This window comes from Phocoena phocoena, chromosome 14, assembly GCF_963924675.1.
Source record: "Phocoena phocoena chromosome 14, mPhoPho1.1, whole genome shotgun sequence".
NCBI classification, from domain to species: Eukaryota; Metazoa; Chordata; class Mammalia; order Artiodactyla; family Phocoenidae; genus Phocoena; species Phocoena phocoena.
Genome location: NC_089232.1, coordinates 15,030,462 through 15,050,746, shown reverse-complemented (window position 1 = coordinate 15,050,746; position 20,285 = coordinate 15,030,462). Strand labels below are relative to the sequence as shown.

Here is a 20,285-nt window from a genome sequence, read left to right as displayed (position 1 = left end):
GGTACTTTAAAAACATGCTTCTCTAAACCTGGCCTTTTTCACTCTTTGTTTCTTTTGGTTAATGAAATCATTAGCCCTAAGACTTTGATGATTTTGACTTATGCCTAATAGTTTTTACCATACAAGCAACTTTAGTGCTGTTCTAGAATTGTACTAGAATTAACTTTTAATTTTAGCTATTTAATATAGCTCATGAATTTAGATTACCAAACCAAGAAGCATAAATTCAGCTTTAATCTGCAGCCATTCATTTAATAAATATTCGAGAGCCTACCATGTACCATGCATTGTTCTAGATGCTTAGGGTATGTTGGTGAACAAAATAACCATAGTCATCTGCCCTCATTGAGCTTACATGCTAGTGAGGGGAGAGAGACAATAAACAAACTACATAACAAATAATTTATAAGGTATGATAGAATGTGGTCAGTGCTTTAGAAAAACTTAAAAGGAAAGTAAGGAGAAACAGAAAGGTTGGGATGGAATGGGGGTGAGGAAGAAGGGTGGATAGCAGTTTTAAATGGCGTGGTCTAGATAGACCTCTTTGAGAAGGTGGCATTTAACCAACACTTGAAAAAAGTAAGGGAGTCTAAAGGAAGAGCATTCAGAAGGAACAGCTAGTGTCCGCATCCTCCCTCAGAGGGAGCAAGCCAAGAGTGTCGGAGAAACACCGTCACTTGTACTTAGAGACCAATGTCAAGAAAGGCCTCCTTCGATGATGCCTGTGTCTTCCTGTGATGCGATCAATGATTTTCCCAGCTCTGCTTTGGCCTTTTGAACCTGGAATGGAGCTTGTTCTTTCTTAGGTTCTCTGTCCACAGCTCAGAAAAGAAGCGTATATTGACTTAACTTCTTGATGCTGTATGTGAGGTCTCTCCGTTTCCCTGCTCCCTGAGCTCCCTTTGCAACATCTCTGCAGAAGGGACAAATTTCTTTTTTCTCCAGAGGGCTTTCTGGCCATGTTCATGCATGTTTCCTTAAATTGAATGGCTAAAAAAAGTAAAAATAAATAAAAACAAACAAAAACTAAAACCCCTTCTTGAGCGTAAATGTAGTAACTGTCCTCTCTTTCAATTGAAAATTTTCCCAATTTCAGAGGAAAGGCCCTTAGCATCTCTATCATGTATTGAAAACTAACGTGAAATTAAACTGAATAATTGAGAAAATAATTGAGTAATTTCTTTACTCAAATGTGCCAGCATCTAGACTGCCAAACTGACTTGTGTGAAGAGCTTCTGTAAAGAGTCCCCTCACCTCCATTTTAGAAGATTTTCCAACATAAAATACTTAAAATAGAAAGCCTAGTCTTTAAACAGAACTTACAGCATATTTATTTTGCTATGCTATAATAATTATTTCTTACAGAAAAGTGTTACTAAGAGGTATGCATTTTCCTTTTTTGTCGTTTTGTCTTTGTTTTAAACAGGTATTGTTATCAAGGACACATTTCGACTTTTTTTAAGTTCCATGCCTAGTAATACATTTCCTGTTACAGTTCTTCAAAATTCTGTCAAGGTAACGTATGGTTGGCCTATAACATGATTGGCCTCAGGGTGTTCACCGAGTGGGTCCAGGAAGCCCAGGCTTGTGCCAGGTTGTGTCAGAGTCCAGGTGGCCCAGGTGGGGAAGTGGGAGTCCGTGTCGCTTCACTGGAGAGTGAGCAGGGAAAGAATTTCCCAGGCCATTGCCCATCCTTACGTGCCCTAGTGCTGCTGGTCGTTCAACACCTCCACTCTTCCCCTCTATAAGAAAACGTCAAGGATGCAGAGGAATGAGTACAGAACCCCTCCCAGAGTTAAGAGAATGTTTCAGCACTTAGGAAACAGGAAGGCCCACAGGGAGTATGGTTGCTGGATTGCAAGGCTGGAAGTTTCCAATATATGGGAAGCCTCTGCATATGAATGATCACCCAAAAACCAGGGATGCCTCTTCCCTGTCTGCCCTGTGCCATCAAGGCAAAGTATGGGGTGATGCCGTATGTTGAGATGACCAGAAAATCCAGTGCAGAAAGCCTGAGCATCCTTTCTGGTCCATGTTTAGAGAAATGGACACCAAATGGAAGTGTCTGAGGTTCTTGTTGAGGTGGTTCACACACTATATGTCTGAGGACCCCCTATTCTCCAGAGACTGAGGCCGAGCAAGATACAGAGCAGGTGCAAACAGGGCAGGAATGCCTCCCAGGCATTGGTTATTTACGTCCCCTCACTGGCTTCAGCCTATTTGTGTTATTCGGAAATAACGCGTATCTGTACAACCACCCTCTCTGCCGCGGGTGTCTCTACAGGTAACCAATGAGCCTCCAAAAGGTTTACGTGCAAATATCAGACGAGCATTTACCGAAATGACACCTTCATTTTTCGAAGAAAACATACTTGGAAGAAAATGGAGACAAATAATATTCGGCATGTGTTTCTTCCATGCAATTATTCAGGTACACTCAATTTGTATTTTAATAGAGACAAGAAGTGTATTAGGTTAAAAATAAATCAATAAAAAGAATTAAATAAAAGCTTACAAATGGCATTGTGAAATGCTGAGGGCCCTGTTCTGTCTGAACCCAAGTTGTTTTAACTCAGTCCCTGATCTCTGTACACTCCTTGCCTCTGTATCTCACAGCTTTGCCTCCCAGCTCTGCTCTGACCTAAGGAGCACCATCTCCTGGTTGAATGCCACAGGATAGGCACCAGTAGGTCAAATTCAAGAGCACGAAATTGATCTCCACAGCTGTGCTTCACTCACAAAATCTGCTTCCCTTCCAGACTCTACTCCTGAAATCGGTGGCCCCATTCTCTCAATCACCTACACTCAGAGTTTCAGGATTATTTTTATTCTTCCTCCTTTACACATATATATCATGTCAGTCAGCAAGTCTTCATTTTTCTTACAATAATTTCACTCTCACCTGCTCCTGTTGGAGTGGGCTTAGACCCTTAACAGCTTCTTCCCTGTGATTAGAGCTCCAAGTCCCCTGAAAAGTGGCCTTCAACTGGGTACTCCTTTCCCGCTCTGTTCAGACCTCACTTCCCTGGTCTGGTGCCCATCCTGTGGCCACATACTGGACACTCCTTTCACCCCCCTCTGTTCAGACCTCATTGCCCTGATCTGGTGCCCATACTGTGGCCTCGTACTGGGCACTCCTTCCCCCCTCTGTTCAGACCTCACTGCCCTGATCTGGTACCCATCCTGTGGCCTCGAACTGGGCACTCCTTTCCCCCTCTGTTCAGACCTCACTGCCCTGATCTGGTGCCCATCCTGTGGCCCTTGTACTGGAATTCTGACTCCAGCTCCATATCTCTGTATGGGGCCTTGATTAGACAGGCTGCCTGTTTTTCAAATGTGTGTGGTCTGCAGATGAAGAATCAGTAGAGAAGAAACAAAGATTAAAGATACAAAGTGTGGGGTCTTCCCTGGTGGTGCAGTGGTTGAGAGTCTGCCTGCCGATGCAGGGGACACGGGTTCTTGTCCCGGTCCGGGAAGATCCCACATGCCACGGAGCGGCTGGGCCCTGAGCCATGGCTGCTGAGCCTACGCGTCCGGAGCCTGCGCTTCGCAACAGGAGAGGCCACAACAGTGAGAGGCCCACGTACCGCAAAAAAAAAATAATAATAATAATACAACAGAGACTTCCCTGGTGGCTCAGTGGTTAAGGCTCCATGCTCCCAATGGAGGGGGCCGGGGTTCGATCCCTGGTCAGGGAACTAGATCCCACATGCATGCCGCAACTAAGAGTTCGCATGCCACAACTAAGGAGCCCACATGCCACAACTAAGGAGCCTGCCTGCTGCAACTAAGACCCAGTGCAACCAAATAAATAAATAAATAAAGATTTAATTACAAAAAATAAGTAATAAAAATTTTAAAAATACAACAAACTAGTGAATATAACAAAAAAGAAGCAGACTCACAGATACAGAGAACAAAGTAGTGGTTACAGGGTGGGGAGGCTCTCTGGGGTGGTGGAGGGGGAGGTACAAATTATTGGGTGTAAGACAGGCTCAAGGATGTATTGTACAGCACAGGGAATATAGCCAATATTTTGTAACAACTGTAAATGGAGTGTAACCTTTAAAAATTGTATAAAAATTTAAAAATAAGTTTAAAGGGACTTCCCTGGTGGCACAGTGATTAAGAATCCGCCTACCAATGCAGGGGACATGGTTTTGAGCTCTGGTCCAGGAAGATCCCACATGCTGTGGAGCAACTAAGCCCGTGCGCCACAACTACTGAGCCTGCGCTCTAGAGCCCATGAGCCACAACTACTGAGCCCACGTGCCACAACTACTGAAGCCCACACACCTAGAACCTGTGCTCCACAACAAGAGAAGCCACCAAAGTGAGAACCCCCGCACTGCAACCAAGAGTAGCCACCACTCACAGCAACTAGAGAAAGCCCACGCACAGCAACGATGACCCAATGCAGCCAAAAATAAATAAATAAATTTTAAAAATAATTTTTAAATTTTTTAAATAAATTTAAGAAAAGAGGAGGGAACGTGGGACCAATCCTCTGATACAATCAGTAGTTTAGAATTAAGAAATTAGGTGAGATAGGGAGATAACAAAGAAAGGGAAAGATTTCACTATGGGGAGTTATGAAACAAGAACTGAAATTCTGGGTATCAGTTTAAAAAAACAAAAAGGCCACTATAGAGAAGTCAGCATGTAAGCAGCACATCACGCATGACTGAAAAGCCTGGGTGATAGACAGATTTCTTAGAAGAGTTGGGGGCAGCTCTCTCCACCAGATGGGTGATTAGTGTCAGTATTTTTATGCCAAAAGACTCTAGGTGGGATAGTTTTCCCTATTTTGATGGAGAAATATTTTATTTTACCATGAAGAACAAATGTTCTTTTGACAAGTCTATCACATTTTCACATTTCTCATAATATCAAATTTTCTTTTGGGAAATTGGCAAAAGGCCAGTGTTGGAGGAAGAGGTGCCTGCCCTGTTTGGTGACAGCCAAACTGAAAGCCTGGCTCAAGTTGAATGTCATGATTTTAACCGATTTTGCACAATGAGGATGCTCAACTTCAACAGAAACCTTTTAGTTTTCAGTATTTTACACAATTAATTTTATCAAACTTTAAGACCATTTTCATTTTCTATTCTAGGAGAGAAAAAAGTTCGGCCCTCTTGGTTGGAATATCTGCTATGAATTTAACGACAGTGACAGAGAATGTGCTTTACTGAACCTCAACCTTTACTGTCAAGAAGGAAAGATTCCCTGGGATGCATTGATTTACATCACTGGTCAGTATGCCCACATCTGATGTCCAGCTGTGCACCACACATTTGTTGGTTTATGCCCACCTGGCTTATACCAAAATGATGTCCTCCCAAGCCTTTGGTGACGGTGGTGATGACTTCTGATACCGCCTTTGAGAAGATGAGACCATGATAAGAATATCATAAGAATATTTACACATAGGAAATGGGATGAATGTTTTCCCAAATAATAATAGCAAAAACTTAGGGCTTCCCTGATGGCGCAGTGGTTGAGAGTCCGCCTGCCGATGCAGGGGACACGGGTTCGTGCCCCGGTCCGGGAAGATCCCACATGCCGTGGAGCGGCTGGGCCCGTGAGCCATGGCCGCTGAGCCTGTGCGTCTGGAGCCTGTGCTCCGCAACGGGAGAGGTCACAACAGTGAGAGGCCCGCGTACCGCAAAAAAAAATAATAGCAAAAACTTAGATAGCTCTTGCTACATGCTAAGCATGTTTTAAGCATGTCCCATGAATTAGCAGATTTAATCCTCACAACAACCCTATAAGGTGAAAACTATTATATCCCTATTTTACACACGAGGAACCTGAAGAACAAGGGTGAAGCCAAGATTTAAAGGCAGGCAGTCCAGCCTCCAGAGTCTGTGCTCTTAAATTCAAAGAATCGAAACATGATTGACTAGTCGAGACCTGTTGAGTTAGGTGTACTTATGAAAAAGGAAAAACTATTTCAGGAATTACAATTTTTAACAAATATGAATTGTGGCCAAATGAGATCTTACTGCCAAAATCAGATACAGTTTAGACCATGTAGACCCAAATAATGAAGAACAGATTCCCACTGGGAGGTGAGGGAGGGAGAGAGCAGAATGGGAATGGATGGTTTTCATTGGTGAGCAAGGGAAATGGGGAACAGCAGAGAGGTATCAGCTGATCTAGAGCCTTGAACAGCACGTAACACCTTGGAACATGTTTGAGTGAAGGGCAGCGAAACAGTATGGAAATGGATGAGGACCCATCCCCAGGGTGGACCAAGAGAAGTAGGCATGGAACCTGGGAAGCTACCTTATACTCCTGCTCTCAGCCACTCCTGTGTGGCCAACGTTGTTTAACATAACAGTGAGTTAGGCAGAATTCTTCTCTGGCACCCTCTATGTACCCTGAATTTTCTGCTTCCTAGCTTTTCTCTCCCTTCCTTCTCTCCTAGGACACTTGATCTTTCTGGTTACCTCAATTTCTACTGCTGTGGAAGTAACTGTGTTTTGTTTTTTTTGTTTTGGGGTTGTTTTTTTTTTGCGGTACGCGGGCCTCTCACTGTTGTGGCCTCTCCCGTCGCGGAGCACAGGCCCAGCGGCCATGGCTCATGGGCCCAGCTGCTCCGCGGCATGTGGGATCTTCCCGGACCAGGGCACGAACCCATGTCCCCTGCATCGGCAGGCGGACTCTCAACCACTGCGCCACCAGGGAAGCCTGTAACTGTGTTTTTTTGTTTTTTTTTTTGTAACTGTGTTTTGAAAAGGATAGAAAGGAATGAGACAAAGATGTATCTGCTCTCATCACTACTATTCAGTGTTGTGCTGAAGTTTCCAGCCAGGGAAATTAGACAAGGAAAAGAAATCAAAGACATCCAGATTAGCATGGAAGAAGTAAACCTATCTTTATTTGCAGATGACAAGATCTTGCATGCAGAAAATCCTAAGGAATTCACACACACGCACACACACACACACACACACACACACAAACTGGAAGTAACAAATGAGTTTGGCAAGGTTGTAGGATAAAAAGTCAATATACAAAAATCAACCGCATTTCTATACACTGGCAATGAACAATTAGAAAATACTTTTAATTCTATTCATGATAACATCAAAAAGAATAAACTACTTAAGAATAAATTTACAAAAAGAAGTGCAGATTTGTGCACTGAAACCTTCAAAGCACTGCCAAAGAAAATTAATCTAAATAAATGAAGAGACATGACATGCTCGTGGATTGAGAGACACAATATTGTGAAAGTGGCAATAATCCCCACACCAATCTATAGATTTAACACAATCCCTATCAAAATCTCAGCTGACACTGTTGCTGAAATTGGCAAGCTGATTACATTTGGATGGAAATGCAAAGGGCTCCAAAAAGCAAAAACAATCCTGAAAAAAAAGAATGAAGTCAGAAGAGTTACATTTCCCAATTTCAAAAGTTATACAAAGCTACAATAATCAAGACAGTGTGAGACAACAAGGACTTACTGTATAGTACAGGGAACTATATTCAATATCTTGTAATAAACTATAAAGGAAAAGAATCCGAAAAAGATATATAAACATATATGTGTAAACGAATCACTGCTGTACACCTGAAACTAACACAATATTGTAAATTAACTAAATTCAATTTTTTAAAAAAAACAATATGGTACTGGCATAAGGATAGACATATAATCAATGGAACAGAATTGAGAATCCAGAAATAAACCCTTATGTTTATGGTTAATTTATTTTTTTAATAATTTATTTATGTATTTATTTTTGTCTGTGTTGGGTCTCTTTTGCTGCATGCATGCTTTCTCTAGTTGTGGCAAGCGTGGCCTACACATTGTTGCGGTGCACGGGTTTCTCATTGTGGTGGCTTCTCTTGTTGTGGAGCATGGGCTCTAGGCACGCAGGCTTCAGTAGTTGTGGCACATGGGCTCAGTAGTTGTGGCTCGCGGGCTCTAGAGCGCAGGCTCAGTAGTTGTGGCGCACGGGCTTAGTTGCTCCAAGGCAAGTGGGATTTTCCCGGGCCAGGGCTCGAACCTGTGTCCCCTGCATTGGTAGGCGGATTTTTAACCACTGCACCACCAGGGGAGTCCCTGGTCAAGTTATTTTTAACAAAGGAGCCAGGACAATTCAATGGGGGAAGGAGAGTCTTTTCAATAAATGATGCTGGGACAATTGGATATCCATCTGCGAAAGAATGAACTTGGATCCTCACACCATACAAAAACTTAATTCAGGACTTCCCTGGTGGCACAGTGGTTGAGAGTCCGCCTGCCGATGCAGGGGACGTGGGTTCGTGCCCCAGTCCGGGAGGATTCCACATGCTGCGGAGCGGCCGGGCCCGTGGGCCATGGCCGCTGGGCCTGCACGTCCGGAGCCTGTGCTCCGCAGCGGGAGAGGCCACAGCAGTGAGAGGCCCGCGTACCGCAAAAAAAAAAAAAAAAAAAAAAAAAAAAACAATTCAAAATGAGTGATATATATAAATATAAGAGCTAAAACTATAAAACTCTTAGGAGAAAGCATATAAGTAAACCTTCATGACTTTGGGTTAATAATGGCTTCTTAGATATGACACAAAAAACACTAGCAATAAAAGAAAAATAATAAATTCAACTTCTTCAGCATGTAAAACTTTTACACTTCAGCAAACACCATCAAGAAAGTGAAAAAGGAAACCACAGACTGAGAGAGAATATTTGCAATCATATATCTGATAAGGCACCTGTATACAAAGTATATAAAGAACTCCAACAACAGTAAGAAAAATAATCCAATTTCTAAATGGGCAAAAGATTTCAATGTACATTTCACAAAAAAAGACATACAAATGCCTAATAAGCTCACTTAGTCATTAGGAAAATGAAAATTAAAGCCATAATGAGATACCGCTTTACACCCATTAAGATGACTATAATAAAAAAAAGACAGTAACAAGTGTTAGCAAGGATGTGGAGAAAGTGGAACCCTCATACATAGCTGGTGACAATGTAATATGTTGCTGCTGCTTTTGAAAATGTTTTAATAGGTTTACCATATGACCTAGAAATTCCATTCCACGCCTAGTTATATACCAGGGAAAATAAAAACTCATGTCCACACCAAAACTTGTACAGAAATGTTCATAACAGCATTATTCATAATCCCCAAAAGTGGAAACAACATGAATGTCTATCAGCCGATGAATGGATAAAGTGAGGTATATCCATACAATATTACAAATGTAATATTACTCCACCATAAAAAAGAAATAAAGTACTGACACATGCTCCAACTTGGATAAACCTCAAAAACTTTATGCTAAGTAAAAGAAGCCAGACACAAAATATCACATGTTGTATATTCCATTTATGTGAAGTTTCCAGAAAAAGCAAATATACAGACAGAAAGTAAGATAGTGATTGCATGGGGCCGGGGATAAGAAATGGACAGTGACTACTAATGGGCGCAAGATTTATTTGGGGGGATGACAGAAATGTTCTAAAATTAGATCATGGTGATGGTTACACAACTTTTCAAATTTACTAAAAACTATTTAGTTATACATGTAAATTTTAAGTGACATAATTTTCAAGGTGTAGCTCATCAAAAATGTTTCAAAGAAAAAACAATAGGAGAAAAAAAGGCAATGCTTTATCCAGGCAATGATATTTGCTTGTGGTGGGATTTTAGGCAGTCATTTATGGATTAATCCAGAAAATCCAGGTTAGTACCACTATGCTAAATGCTGGAAATACAAAGATGATGTAGTCCCTGCCTACCAAAAACTCATGGGATGGAGATAATAAATAAATTATAATATGGTATGACAACTACCCAAATAGAAGTGTATGGACAATGCTGTGGGAATACAGAAGGAGCAAATAATGCTACCTGGAGGAATCTGGGAAAGCTCCACCAAGGGGGCAATGGTTGAGTGGGGCACTGTATGGTGGGTTGGGCTCAGCAGGAGAGAAGAGGCAGGAGAGCACACTGGCAGAGAGAACAGTGATGGTAAAGCCCAGCAGTGTCGGGATGTGGCATGCCTGTAGACACTGTGAGTAGTTTATGAGTGCCAGAGCAGAGTATAAAGAGGAGATGTATATGGAGGAAAGCTTTATCTTCAACAAAACTAAAAAAAATGTGATCTGCGGGCACATCTTGAAAGCCTGTGTGTGTTGTTAATAAATTTGGGCTCTACCTTATAAGCAATGGTTGGCAATTATAGTCTTTTAGGCTGGGAACAGGTGCAACCACTTATAAAGCTATAACAAAAGCAAGGTGAAGAACTGAACAAGGGGATACAGCAATACCGAGGGGGAGACTAGACAGGAGAGAATAAACAGAGAAAGATTAAGGAGGCTTTAAATATGGGAATGTATTTGGGGTTGGAGGGGGGTGGGGGACGGTCCTTAAAATTTTATAGAGTAAGCTACAGTGATGCCTAAGTCCAAGAGACAGCTTTGAGCTCAAAGTGGGCAAAGACAGAGCTAAACCTAAGGCCTATCCAGTTTGTGTCAGGCCATCCCTGAGCCAGCCCACAGGCATAAGAATGGAAGAGAAGGGGAAGACACCACATCAGGATTTGCAACAAGACCCTCAGGAACTGTGATGCCTGGGCCAGGACAGGTGGTGGACGTGAATGGTAGACGCCCCCTCCCAACATCTGTCTTCTAAACCCAGAAGACTCCTTCCTAAAAGTAAGCCTAAAAGTGAGTCGTCTACCCTGAATCAAATTATTCGAGTTCCTGGTTTACTCACTTTGATCCAAGAAAAACATAACACTAAATCTGGACGCAGAATCACAAAGTCTGATGGTTTTTAAGGTGAATATTTCTGTGCTACTTCTCAAAATATAAATATTTTTGTTTAAAAAAATATTTTTTGGCCCTGCCGCACGGCATGTGGGATCTTAGTTTCCCAACCAGGGATCAAACCCGGGCCCTCTACAGTAGAAGCATGAAGTCTTAACCACTGGACCGCCAGGGAAGTCCCCGAAATTTTTTTTAGAATAATGCACTTCAGGGCAACTTTTTCCTCTCACCAGTGACTAATTATTGGAGTCTGCGTTTTCCCGGCCACCCTCCTCTCACAGACAACGTGATGCAATTGAAGAAACTTGACCTTTATATTCCCATCTAGCCCTCAAGATCCAAGTTGGTCTGAAGCTAGATGGACCCACCACAAAGATTTAACCCAACTTTGTGTTGCAAGATTTCCCAGAGAGTGACTGAAGAGTATTCTCAGGAAAGTACAGCAGCATCTCTTTCTTCCCTCTTAGAATTGCTAATACAGGGAGTCAGTTACTTGATCATCAGCTCTGGCACTTACTCCCCAACGTCCTCACTCTAAGTGGCTGAGCCAGTAAGACTGACCAGAAGTGCCTCAACAGGAGAGGGAAGATAGGTGCAAGCCAGGACGCTACTATCCTGGAAGAAATAAAGTACTGAGATTCCAAACACAAATAACTTACTCTCAACCAACCATCTCAGCTTGAAAAAGAATTTTTTAAAAAATCTTCTTGACATAATGAAAGAGATGGAGATGAGAAATGATGAACATTTAAAGGATTCAGAAGTTGGCAATATCAATATCATAAGTAAAATCCTTTTCAGAAAACTACAGGGGTGAATAATGAATTGTAGCAATGGGTCTGGAATTTTTCCAAGGAATTATATCATCCAGCAGTACAATCATTCCAATGTAGAATAGATATCTTTCCTACTTGTAACTTGGGGATGGCGATGGAGCATAATTTCTCTGTGGAAAGAGATGGGATACCAATAAATTGTAATTCCCCATAACATAATTTCTGTGAGGCAAGTTGTCTCCTTCACTATGGATCTATCTTTCTTCCTTGGCTTAATATCAATGATTTATAAGGTATGTATAGAGTTTGAATGGCTTGCTGTAAATGTTTTGGTTTCATTTAGCTCATTGGCCCCCAAAAGAAGCAGTGGTTCATGGAAAGTATGTCTGTTTTAGAATACTACAGTCAATGATGGGATAACACCCAAAATCAATATTTTTGAAGAAAAAAAACAGGAAGAAGAAAGAAATATGTAAACAGATCTCACTGGCTTTAGTATCAGTTATTTGGGAAAAGCAAAATAATTAGGGGAGAGAACATATACTAGATTTTTTTCTGCTTTTTAGAAGTTGACTTTTATTACCTTTGGGGGTGGGGTAATAGAAGAAACTCAATGTGCTATTTCCACTTTCAATACCAAATAAATGTGTGAATAAATAAACCTATTAGAATGTGGGTATGCATATCAATTAAAAGCAAACAATGTTTTTAAATGCAAACTTCTTTTCAGGTGAAATTACATATGGTGGTAGAGTTACAGATACCTGGGATCAAAGATGCCTTCGTACTGTTTTGAAAAGATTTTTTTCTCCTGAAACATTACAAGACGATTATAAATATTCTGAATCAGGTGAGTGACTTTTCAATATCATGGAAAACAACTTTTTCCAAGAAGTCGTTGACAGCATCTCTCAGTTTTCCATCCAGGAGCTGTCTGTGTCCAGTCCTCACAACCCAGACCCCACACCCTCCCATCCTCATGCTTGACCACCTTCAAAACGGCTTTGGTTGTAAGAGTACAAAGATATCTATTGTACGATAACCATTTTGAATTATTTCTGCTCTAAAGGGGGTGGTATTCTGTGTGTTTTCAAAGTTCCATAAATTCGGAACACACCTCTCAGTAGCACATCCCTGGGTTCTCAGAACCTTGAAATGTTCTGCAGGTTAACACCCTGAAAGGTTAGGACACTGATTAGATGTAAAGGCCTCAAGAAAAGGTAAAGAAACTAGACACAGGGATGAAGGCGAGGAAAAACCATCCCTGTTTCTCTGTGAGGCAGCTGATTACAGCCACCATCTGAACAGACATAGAAGCACCAAACCTGGCAGTACTCAAAGCTCGTCTATTTGAGACATATTGCCTTCTGTGTTTTCAATAACAGGTATCTATTTTGCACCCTTGGCTGACAGCCTACAAGAGTTTAAAGACTACATTGACAACCTGCCTTTGATAGATGACCCAGAAATATTTGGAATGCATGAAAATGCCAACCTAGTTTTCCAGGTATGTGGCCTTTCAACTTAAAAGACATATTCATATTGTGTATATAAACCTGAAACATCAATAATCACCTCACTGGCTCTGTAAATGATAATCTTTTTAAATAAACAAATAAAAAATGTTTCACCTCGACTTCAACATCTGGTTCCAATTTAGGGTGCTCCCTCTGGATCCTTCACAGAATCCTAAGATCCTCATTCATCTTCTTGTCACCAGCCACCCACTCAGCTTCCAGCCTCTGCTTAGTCCATAATCTACCTGCTAGTCTCCTGCAACATGGGGATTTGGATGATAATCCAGACCGTCCTTTTTCTTTTGCACTTCTCCCTCCATGCTGGGCATACTTGTAACATATTTCACAAAGATTTATGGACCCCCCCCCCAAGATGAGTAGGTTATAAAAGTACAATAGCAAATATCCAAGGCAGAGAAATCAAAACACTGTTCTTTAAAAGCACAGTTTATCAAATTTGCCATTGCAACAACATGGATGGACTTGGAGAGCATTATGCTAAGTGAAATAAGTCAGACAGAGAAAGATAAATACTGTATGACATCACTTATATGTGGAATCTAAAAAATACAACAGGAATTCCCCAGCAGTCCAGTGGTTAGGACTCTGTACTTTCACTGCCAAGGGCCTGGGTTCAATCCCTGGTCAGGGAAGTAAGATCCCACAAGCCACACGGCATGGCCAAAATAATAAAAAATTAAAAATAGAGAATACAACAAACTGGTGAATATAACAAAAAATATAACAGGAGCGGACTCACAGATATAGAGAATCAACTAGTGGTTACCAGTGGAGAGAGGGAAGGGGGGCGGGGCAAAACAGGTGTAGGGAATTAAGAGGTATAAGCTACTACATATAAAATAAATAAGCTACAAGGATATATTGTACAACAGGGAATATAGCCAACGTTTTATAATAACTGTAAATGGAGTATAACTTTAAAAATTGTGAATCGCTCTGTTTTACACCTGTAACTTATGTAATATTGTACATCAACTATATCTCAATTTTTTAAAATAATTTAAAAATTAAATTAAATTAAAAAATAAAAGTACAATTCATCAAGGTGACAGTACCAGACCACAGCAGTAGGTCCAAAGAGCAAACTGGACAATTTTACTCCCCCAAGACCCTCTGATGCCACAGCATTACCTAAGGGTAGTCCGAGCTCCTCAGCATGGCAATCAAGGCTCCGCCATGACCGGGCCATTACATACCCTTCCAGTTTTATTATCTGTCATAGTCTGGCATCTTTAGGTGAACCAAAGCCACAAAAAGAGGTATGTCCCTGGAGCCCTGGAATACTCTAAAGGTTGGAGACTAGGTTGGCCTCACGAAGCTGAAGGGAATCACCTTTCTTTTCAACTTAAATTTGGCCCCTACAAGTTAGAGACAAATTAGAGGGTAAGGTCTGCCTAGTTATCAAAGAATCCATGCAAAACGACAGTGGAAATTCTCAATGATCATGTTCTCAGAGAACATGACATGACCTATGTCATGTTCTCTGCCCTAAAAATTGCTTTGCCATTCAGTGAAGAGTTGGAATATCTTATTTTTCCTGATTCCACTTTCAGGAGGAAAAACAGGTGGCCAAACCTCGTGTTAATATTCGATCATCTGTTTGTTCTGGAGTGGGTGGGTGTGGAGGTGAGAGAAGGGAGAGAGGAATGTGGAAATGGTAGGCTCACTGCATCCTGTGAGAAGCACAGGACTTTTGGGTGGGGTAACACTCTTGGCAGTATATACCTGGGAATGTAGGTTTTTGTGTTTCCATTGGTTCAGAATGACTGAGAACGAGACAGTAGGCATGTAGTGAGCCCCAAGTTATGTTTTTCTTCCCAGCCCCCCTTCCTTCGTTTCTCTGGTACAGTACATCCCCTACTCCCACCTCTTTCCTTTGGGAAAATTTCCCCTTCCTCATTCCATTAGATTCTGGTAAAACTTCCAACCACTCTCCACCTTCACAGAGGTGGGCATGTAACTCAGGCCTGGCCAAAGGCAGCACAACACCACCCAGCCCCTGGAATTGGTCCAAGGAGCAGGGACATGGCCCAAACTAGGTGCATGAGATTCCATTATAGGATATATAGATCCTAGGATGGAGGAGGGAGGAAAATGCCTTTCCTCTGGAATCACTACCTATGATGCTGCATACCTGCAGCGTTCTGTGCTCTCATCCCTGACCCCCCTACCCCTTCTTCCTACCAAATGGAAGAAGGTCATCTGCCATAGGAAAGAATGAGAGAAACAACCAAATATACACAAGAGAGAGAGTGCTAGATCCATCCATGCCTGAAACCCACATGACTTGTGTCCTCTTCTTCCCAGCTATATGTGCCAAGATACCCCTTCTCTTTGCTTTAGCTGGTTTAAGTTAGACAATTCTGCCTCTTGCCATCAACAGAGACTTAATGCAAAAGATACAAATGATTCCTTCTTCAGACCAGCAAACTATACTTACATAGATGCGTACCAGAGACTAGTAAAGAGAATTGAGCCTGGCTGCGCTAAATGTTTCAAGACTTTTGTCTAACCAAGAAGTCAAGAACTAAAATGGAAAAGTCATAATATTAAACAACTGGCACTGAGCAAGGAAACCAAACTACTTAACCATAACATTAAGTAGATAATGTCGCATGTGTGTTTAGGACCTAATGAATGTGTCAAAAGTCATGTTTGAAAGAAGATCTATTATGTAAAATATAACTTTTACAACCAAGATCTGTAATCCCAGGTTCTGAACCCTTTTCTCAGGTAAGTGGAAACGAGTGTTGTGACTGGTATAAAGAAAACCTCTAAGAGGTTCCAAGAAATATACATAAGAAGATACCATGTTTCTGAATTAAAAAAAAAAAAACTAGAACAATTGAGAATATTTAATTGACCTTGGAAAAGGAATTTCTAAGCATAAAAAGCAATTGAAAAACAAATCACATTAGAAAGAGCCAGAACATGTGAGTATATCCAAAAGGTATAAGAAAATTAAATGACAAAGCAAAACATCTTTGAAACAACAACAAAAAAAAAACCAGAAAAAGTTAACTGTCCACACATGGGACACTTTCCAGAATAAACCATATGTTAGACCACAAATTAAGTATCAATAGTTTTAAAAAGATAAATATCATACAAATTATCTTCTCCAACTACGATGGGATAAAATTTGAAATCAATAAAACTAACGTAATCAAAATACTTGTACTGCATAAAGACAGACATATAGACCAATGAAGTAAAATAGAAAGCCCAGAAATAAACCCTCACATATATGGTCAAATGATTTTTGACAAGGGTGTCAAGACCATTCAATGGGGAAAGGACAGTCTTTTCCACAAACAGTACTTGGCAAACTGGACATCCACATGCAAAAGAATGAAGTTGGACCCTTACCTAACACCATACACAAAAATAAACTCAAAATGGCTTAAAGACCTAAATGTAAGGCCAGACACTATAAAACTCTTAGAGGAAAACATAGGCAGAACACTCTATGACATACATCACAGCAAGATCCTTTTTGACCCACCTCCTAGAGAAATGGAAATAAAAACAAAAATAAACACATGGGATCTAATGAAACTTAAAAGCTTTTGCACAGCAAAGGAAACCATAAACAAGACGAAAAGACAACCCTCAGAATGGGATAAAATATGTGCAAATGAAGCAACTGACAAAGGATTAACCTCCAAAATATACAAGCAGCTCGATATCAAAAAAACAAACAACCCCATCCAAAAATGGGCAGAAGACCTAAACAGACATTTCTCCAAAGAAGATATACAGATTGCCAACAAACACATGAAAGAATGCTCAACATCATTAATCAGTAGAGAAATGCAAATCGAAACTACAATGAGGTATCACCTCACACCAGTCAGAATGGCCATCATCAAAAAATCTACAAACAGGGCTTCCCTGGTGGAGCAGTGGTTGAGAGTCCACCTGCTGATGCAGGGGACACAGGTTCGTGCCCCGGTCTGGGAAGATCCCACATGCTGTGGAGCGGCTGGGCCCGTGAGCCATGGCCGCTGAGCCTGCGCGTCCGGAGCCTGTGCTAGGCAGCGGGAGAGGCCACAACAGTGATAGGCCCGTGTACCGCTAAAAAAAAAAAAATCTACAAACAATAAATGCTGGAGAGGGTGTGGAGAAAAGGAAACCCTCTTGCACTATTGGTGGGAATGTAAATTGATACAGCCACTATGGTGAACAGTATGGAGGTTCCTTAACAAACCAAAAATAGAACTACCATACGACCCAGCATCCCACTACTGGGCATATACCCTGAGAAAACCATAATTCAAAAAAAGTCATGTACCCCAATGTACATTGCAGCTCTATTTACAACAGCCAGAACATGGAAGCAACCTAAGTGTCCATCGACAGATGAATGGATAAAGAAGGTGTGGCACATGTATTACTCAGCCATAAAAAGAAATGAAATTGAGTTATTTGTAGTGAAGTGGATGGACTTAGAGACTGTCATACAGAGTAAAGTAAATCAGAGAAAAACAAATACTGTATGTTAACACATATATATGGAATCTAAAAACAAAAGGTTCTGATGAACCTAGGGGCAGGAGAGGAATAAAGATGCAGATGTAGAGAATGGACTTGAGGACATGGGGAGGGGGAAGGGTAAGCTGGGACGAAGTGAGAGAGTGGCATAGACATATATACACTACCAAATGTAAAATAGATAGCTAGTGGGAAGCAGCCACATAGTACAGGGAGATCAACTCAGTGTTCATGTCCACCTAGAGGGGTGGGATAGAGAGGATGGGAGGGAGACGCAAGAGGGAGGAGATATGAGGATATATGTATATGTATAGCTGATTCACTTTGTTATACAGCAGAAAATAACACAACATTGTAAAGCAATTATACTCCAATAAAGACGTTTTTAAAAAAAGAACTAAAAATATAAAATTCTTAGAAGAAAACATAGGACAAAAAGCTTCATGACATTGGATTTAGCAATGATTTCTTGGATATGACACCAAAGGCAAAAATAACAAATAAAAAAACAGACAAATTGGACTTCATGAAAGTTTATTTTATTTTAATTTTTTCATTTTAATTCAACAGAGAGAAAGGCAACCCACAGAATGGGAAAAAATATTCATAAATTATATATCTGATAAGGGATTAATATCCAGAGTATATAGGGAACTCCTAAAACCCAACAACAAAAAAACAAACAACGCAATTCAAAAATGGTCAAAGGACTTGAATAGACATTCCTCCAAAGAGAAATGTAAAATGGTACAGCCTCTGTGAAAAACAGTATGGCAGTTCCTTAAAAAAAAAAAATCAGATTTACCATATAATCCAGCAATTCCACTTCTGGGTATATACACAAAAGAATTGAAATCAGGGACAAAAAAAAGATATTTGTGCACCCATGTTCATAGCAGCATTATTCACAATAGCTAAAACATGGAAGCAACCCAAGTGTCCATCAGTGGATGAATGGATAGGAAAAAAATGGTGTATACATACAATGGAATATTATTAGCCTTCAAAAGGAAGGAAATTCTGCACAGCATGGATGAACCTTAAGGACATGACACTGAGTGAAAGAGGCCAGTCAAATAAAGAAAACTACTGCATAATTACATTTATATGAGGTATTTAGAGTAGACAAAATTTTGGAGACAGAAAGTAGGATGGTGGTTGCTAGAGGCTGGCGAGAAAGGAAATGAGGAGTTATTGTTTAATGGGTACAGAGTTTCAGTTTTCCAAGATGAAAAGAGTTATGGAGATGAATGGTGGTGACAACATTATTAGTGTATTTAATACCACTGAACTGTACAGTTAGAAATAGTGCAGACAGCAAATTTTATATTATGTGTATTTTACAGCAAGAAAAAAAATAGAAAATCGTTAATTATCTTTATTATAGAATTATCTCCTATAAATCAATAGTAATAAACACTAAAACTCAAAATGTACAAAATATATAAATAATTTATAAAGACAATACAGATAGCCAATGAACTTATATTTTAAATGTTTAACTCTACGAATCCTCAAAGAAGTGCAAACCAATGAAAAACTATTTTGCCCATCAAATTGGAAAGGATTTTTTAAGCAATGATAGCAATTCTTACAAAGACAGAAAGACAGGTCCTCTGATACACTATTGTTGGGGATGTAAGTTGATACCGTGTTGTTAGAAATCAATGTAGTGATACACAGTTTAAAAATATGCCTTTGGTAATATATCATGTAAAGAATGTAAATGATAGCGGATGAAATTCATATATAGATATTCTATGCACAGTTCTAAAAGAAAATCTGGAAGATAGAACTATCCAAAAAGTAAATAAACAACTATATTAATTATAGTGCATTCAAACCAGCAAGGACCAGTCACTGAAAACAGGACTCATGAAGAGTTTTCAGTGATGTGAGAAAATGTTCAAGAAATTGAAAAAGAATAAATACTACATAAATTGTATGGGCTCAATATTTAAAACTATATGCACATATATACAGCAAATGTCCAGGGGGTGGGGGAGGTAAACTAAAGTTATAAATATCTCTGAAAAGCAAGCTCATGAATAATTTTTCTTTATACTTTTCTGTGTTTTCTAAATTTTCAACAATAAGCTATAATACTTTTCTAAATTCTACCACTCTATTTTTTTTTTTTTTGGCTGCACCCCATGGCATGCAGGATCTTAGTTCCCCAACCAGGGATTGAACCCACGCCCTCGGCAGTGAAAGCATGGAGTCCTAACCACTGGACCACCAGGGAATTCCCCATAATACTTTTCTAATTGAGAAAATGTTATTTTTTTTATTGAAGTATAGCTAATCTACAATGTTGTGCACATCTCTGCTGTACAGCAAAGTGACTCAGTTATACACATAGAGACATTCTTTTTTTTATATTCTTTTCCATTATAGTTTATCACAGGATATTGAATCTAGTTCCCTGAGCTATACAGTAGGACCTTGTTTATCCATCCATTGTTTATCCAATGTTTATCCATCCTATATATAATAGTTTACATCTGCTAATCCCAAACTCCCAGTCCTTCCCTCCCCCACCCCCCACCCCCTCTGCTCTCTATGTTTGTGAGTCTCTGTGTTTTGTAGATAGTTTCATTTGTGCCATATTTTAGATTCCACATATAAGTGATATCATGTGGTATTTGTCTTTCTCCTTCTGACTTACTTAGTATGATAATCTCTAGTTGCATCCATGTTGCT

The 20,285-nt window shown here is 40.2% G+C and overlaps 1 protein-coding gene across 1 annotated transcript in view; it reads left to right on the top strand.

The window, feature by feature from the left end:
• Nucleotides 1-20,285, top strand: part of DNAH6 (dynein axonemal heavy chain 6) — a 299,272-nt gene that overhangs the window by 262,515 nt on the left and 16,472 nt on the right. The window contains exons 65-69 of the mRNA XM_065890616.1: nt 1,427-1,515; nt 2,285-2,431; nt 5,114-5,252; nt 12,281-12,400; nt 12,936-13,057. Of these exons, the coding sequence (XP_065746688.1) occupies nt 1,427-1,515; nt 2,285-2,431; nt 5,114-5,252; nt 12,281-12,400; nt 12,936-13,057 (617 nt within the window). The remainder of the gene's footprint in view (nt 1-1,426; nt 1,516-2,284; nt 2,432-5,113; nt 5,253-12,280; nt 12,401-12,935; nt 13,058-20,285) is intronic.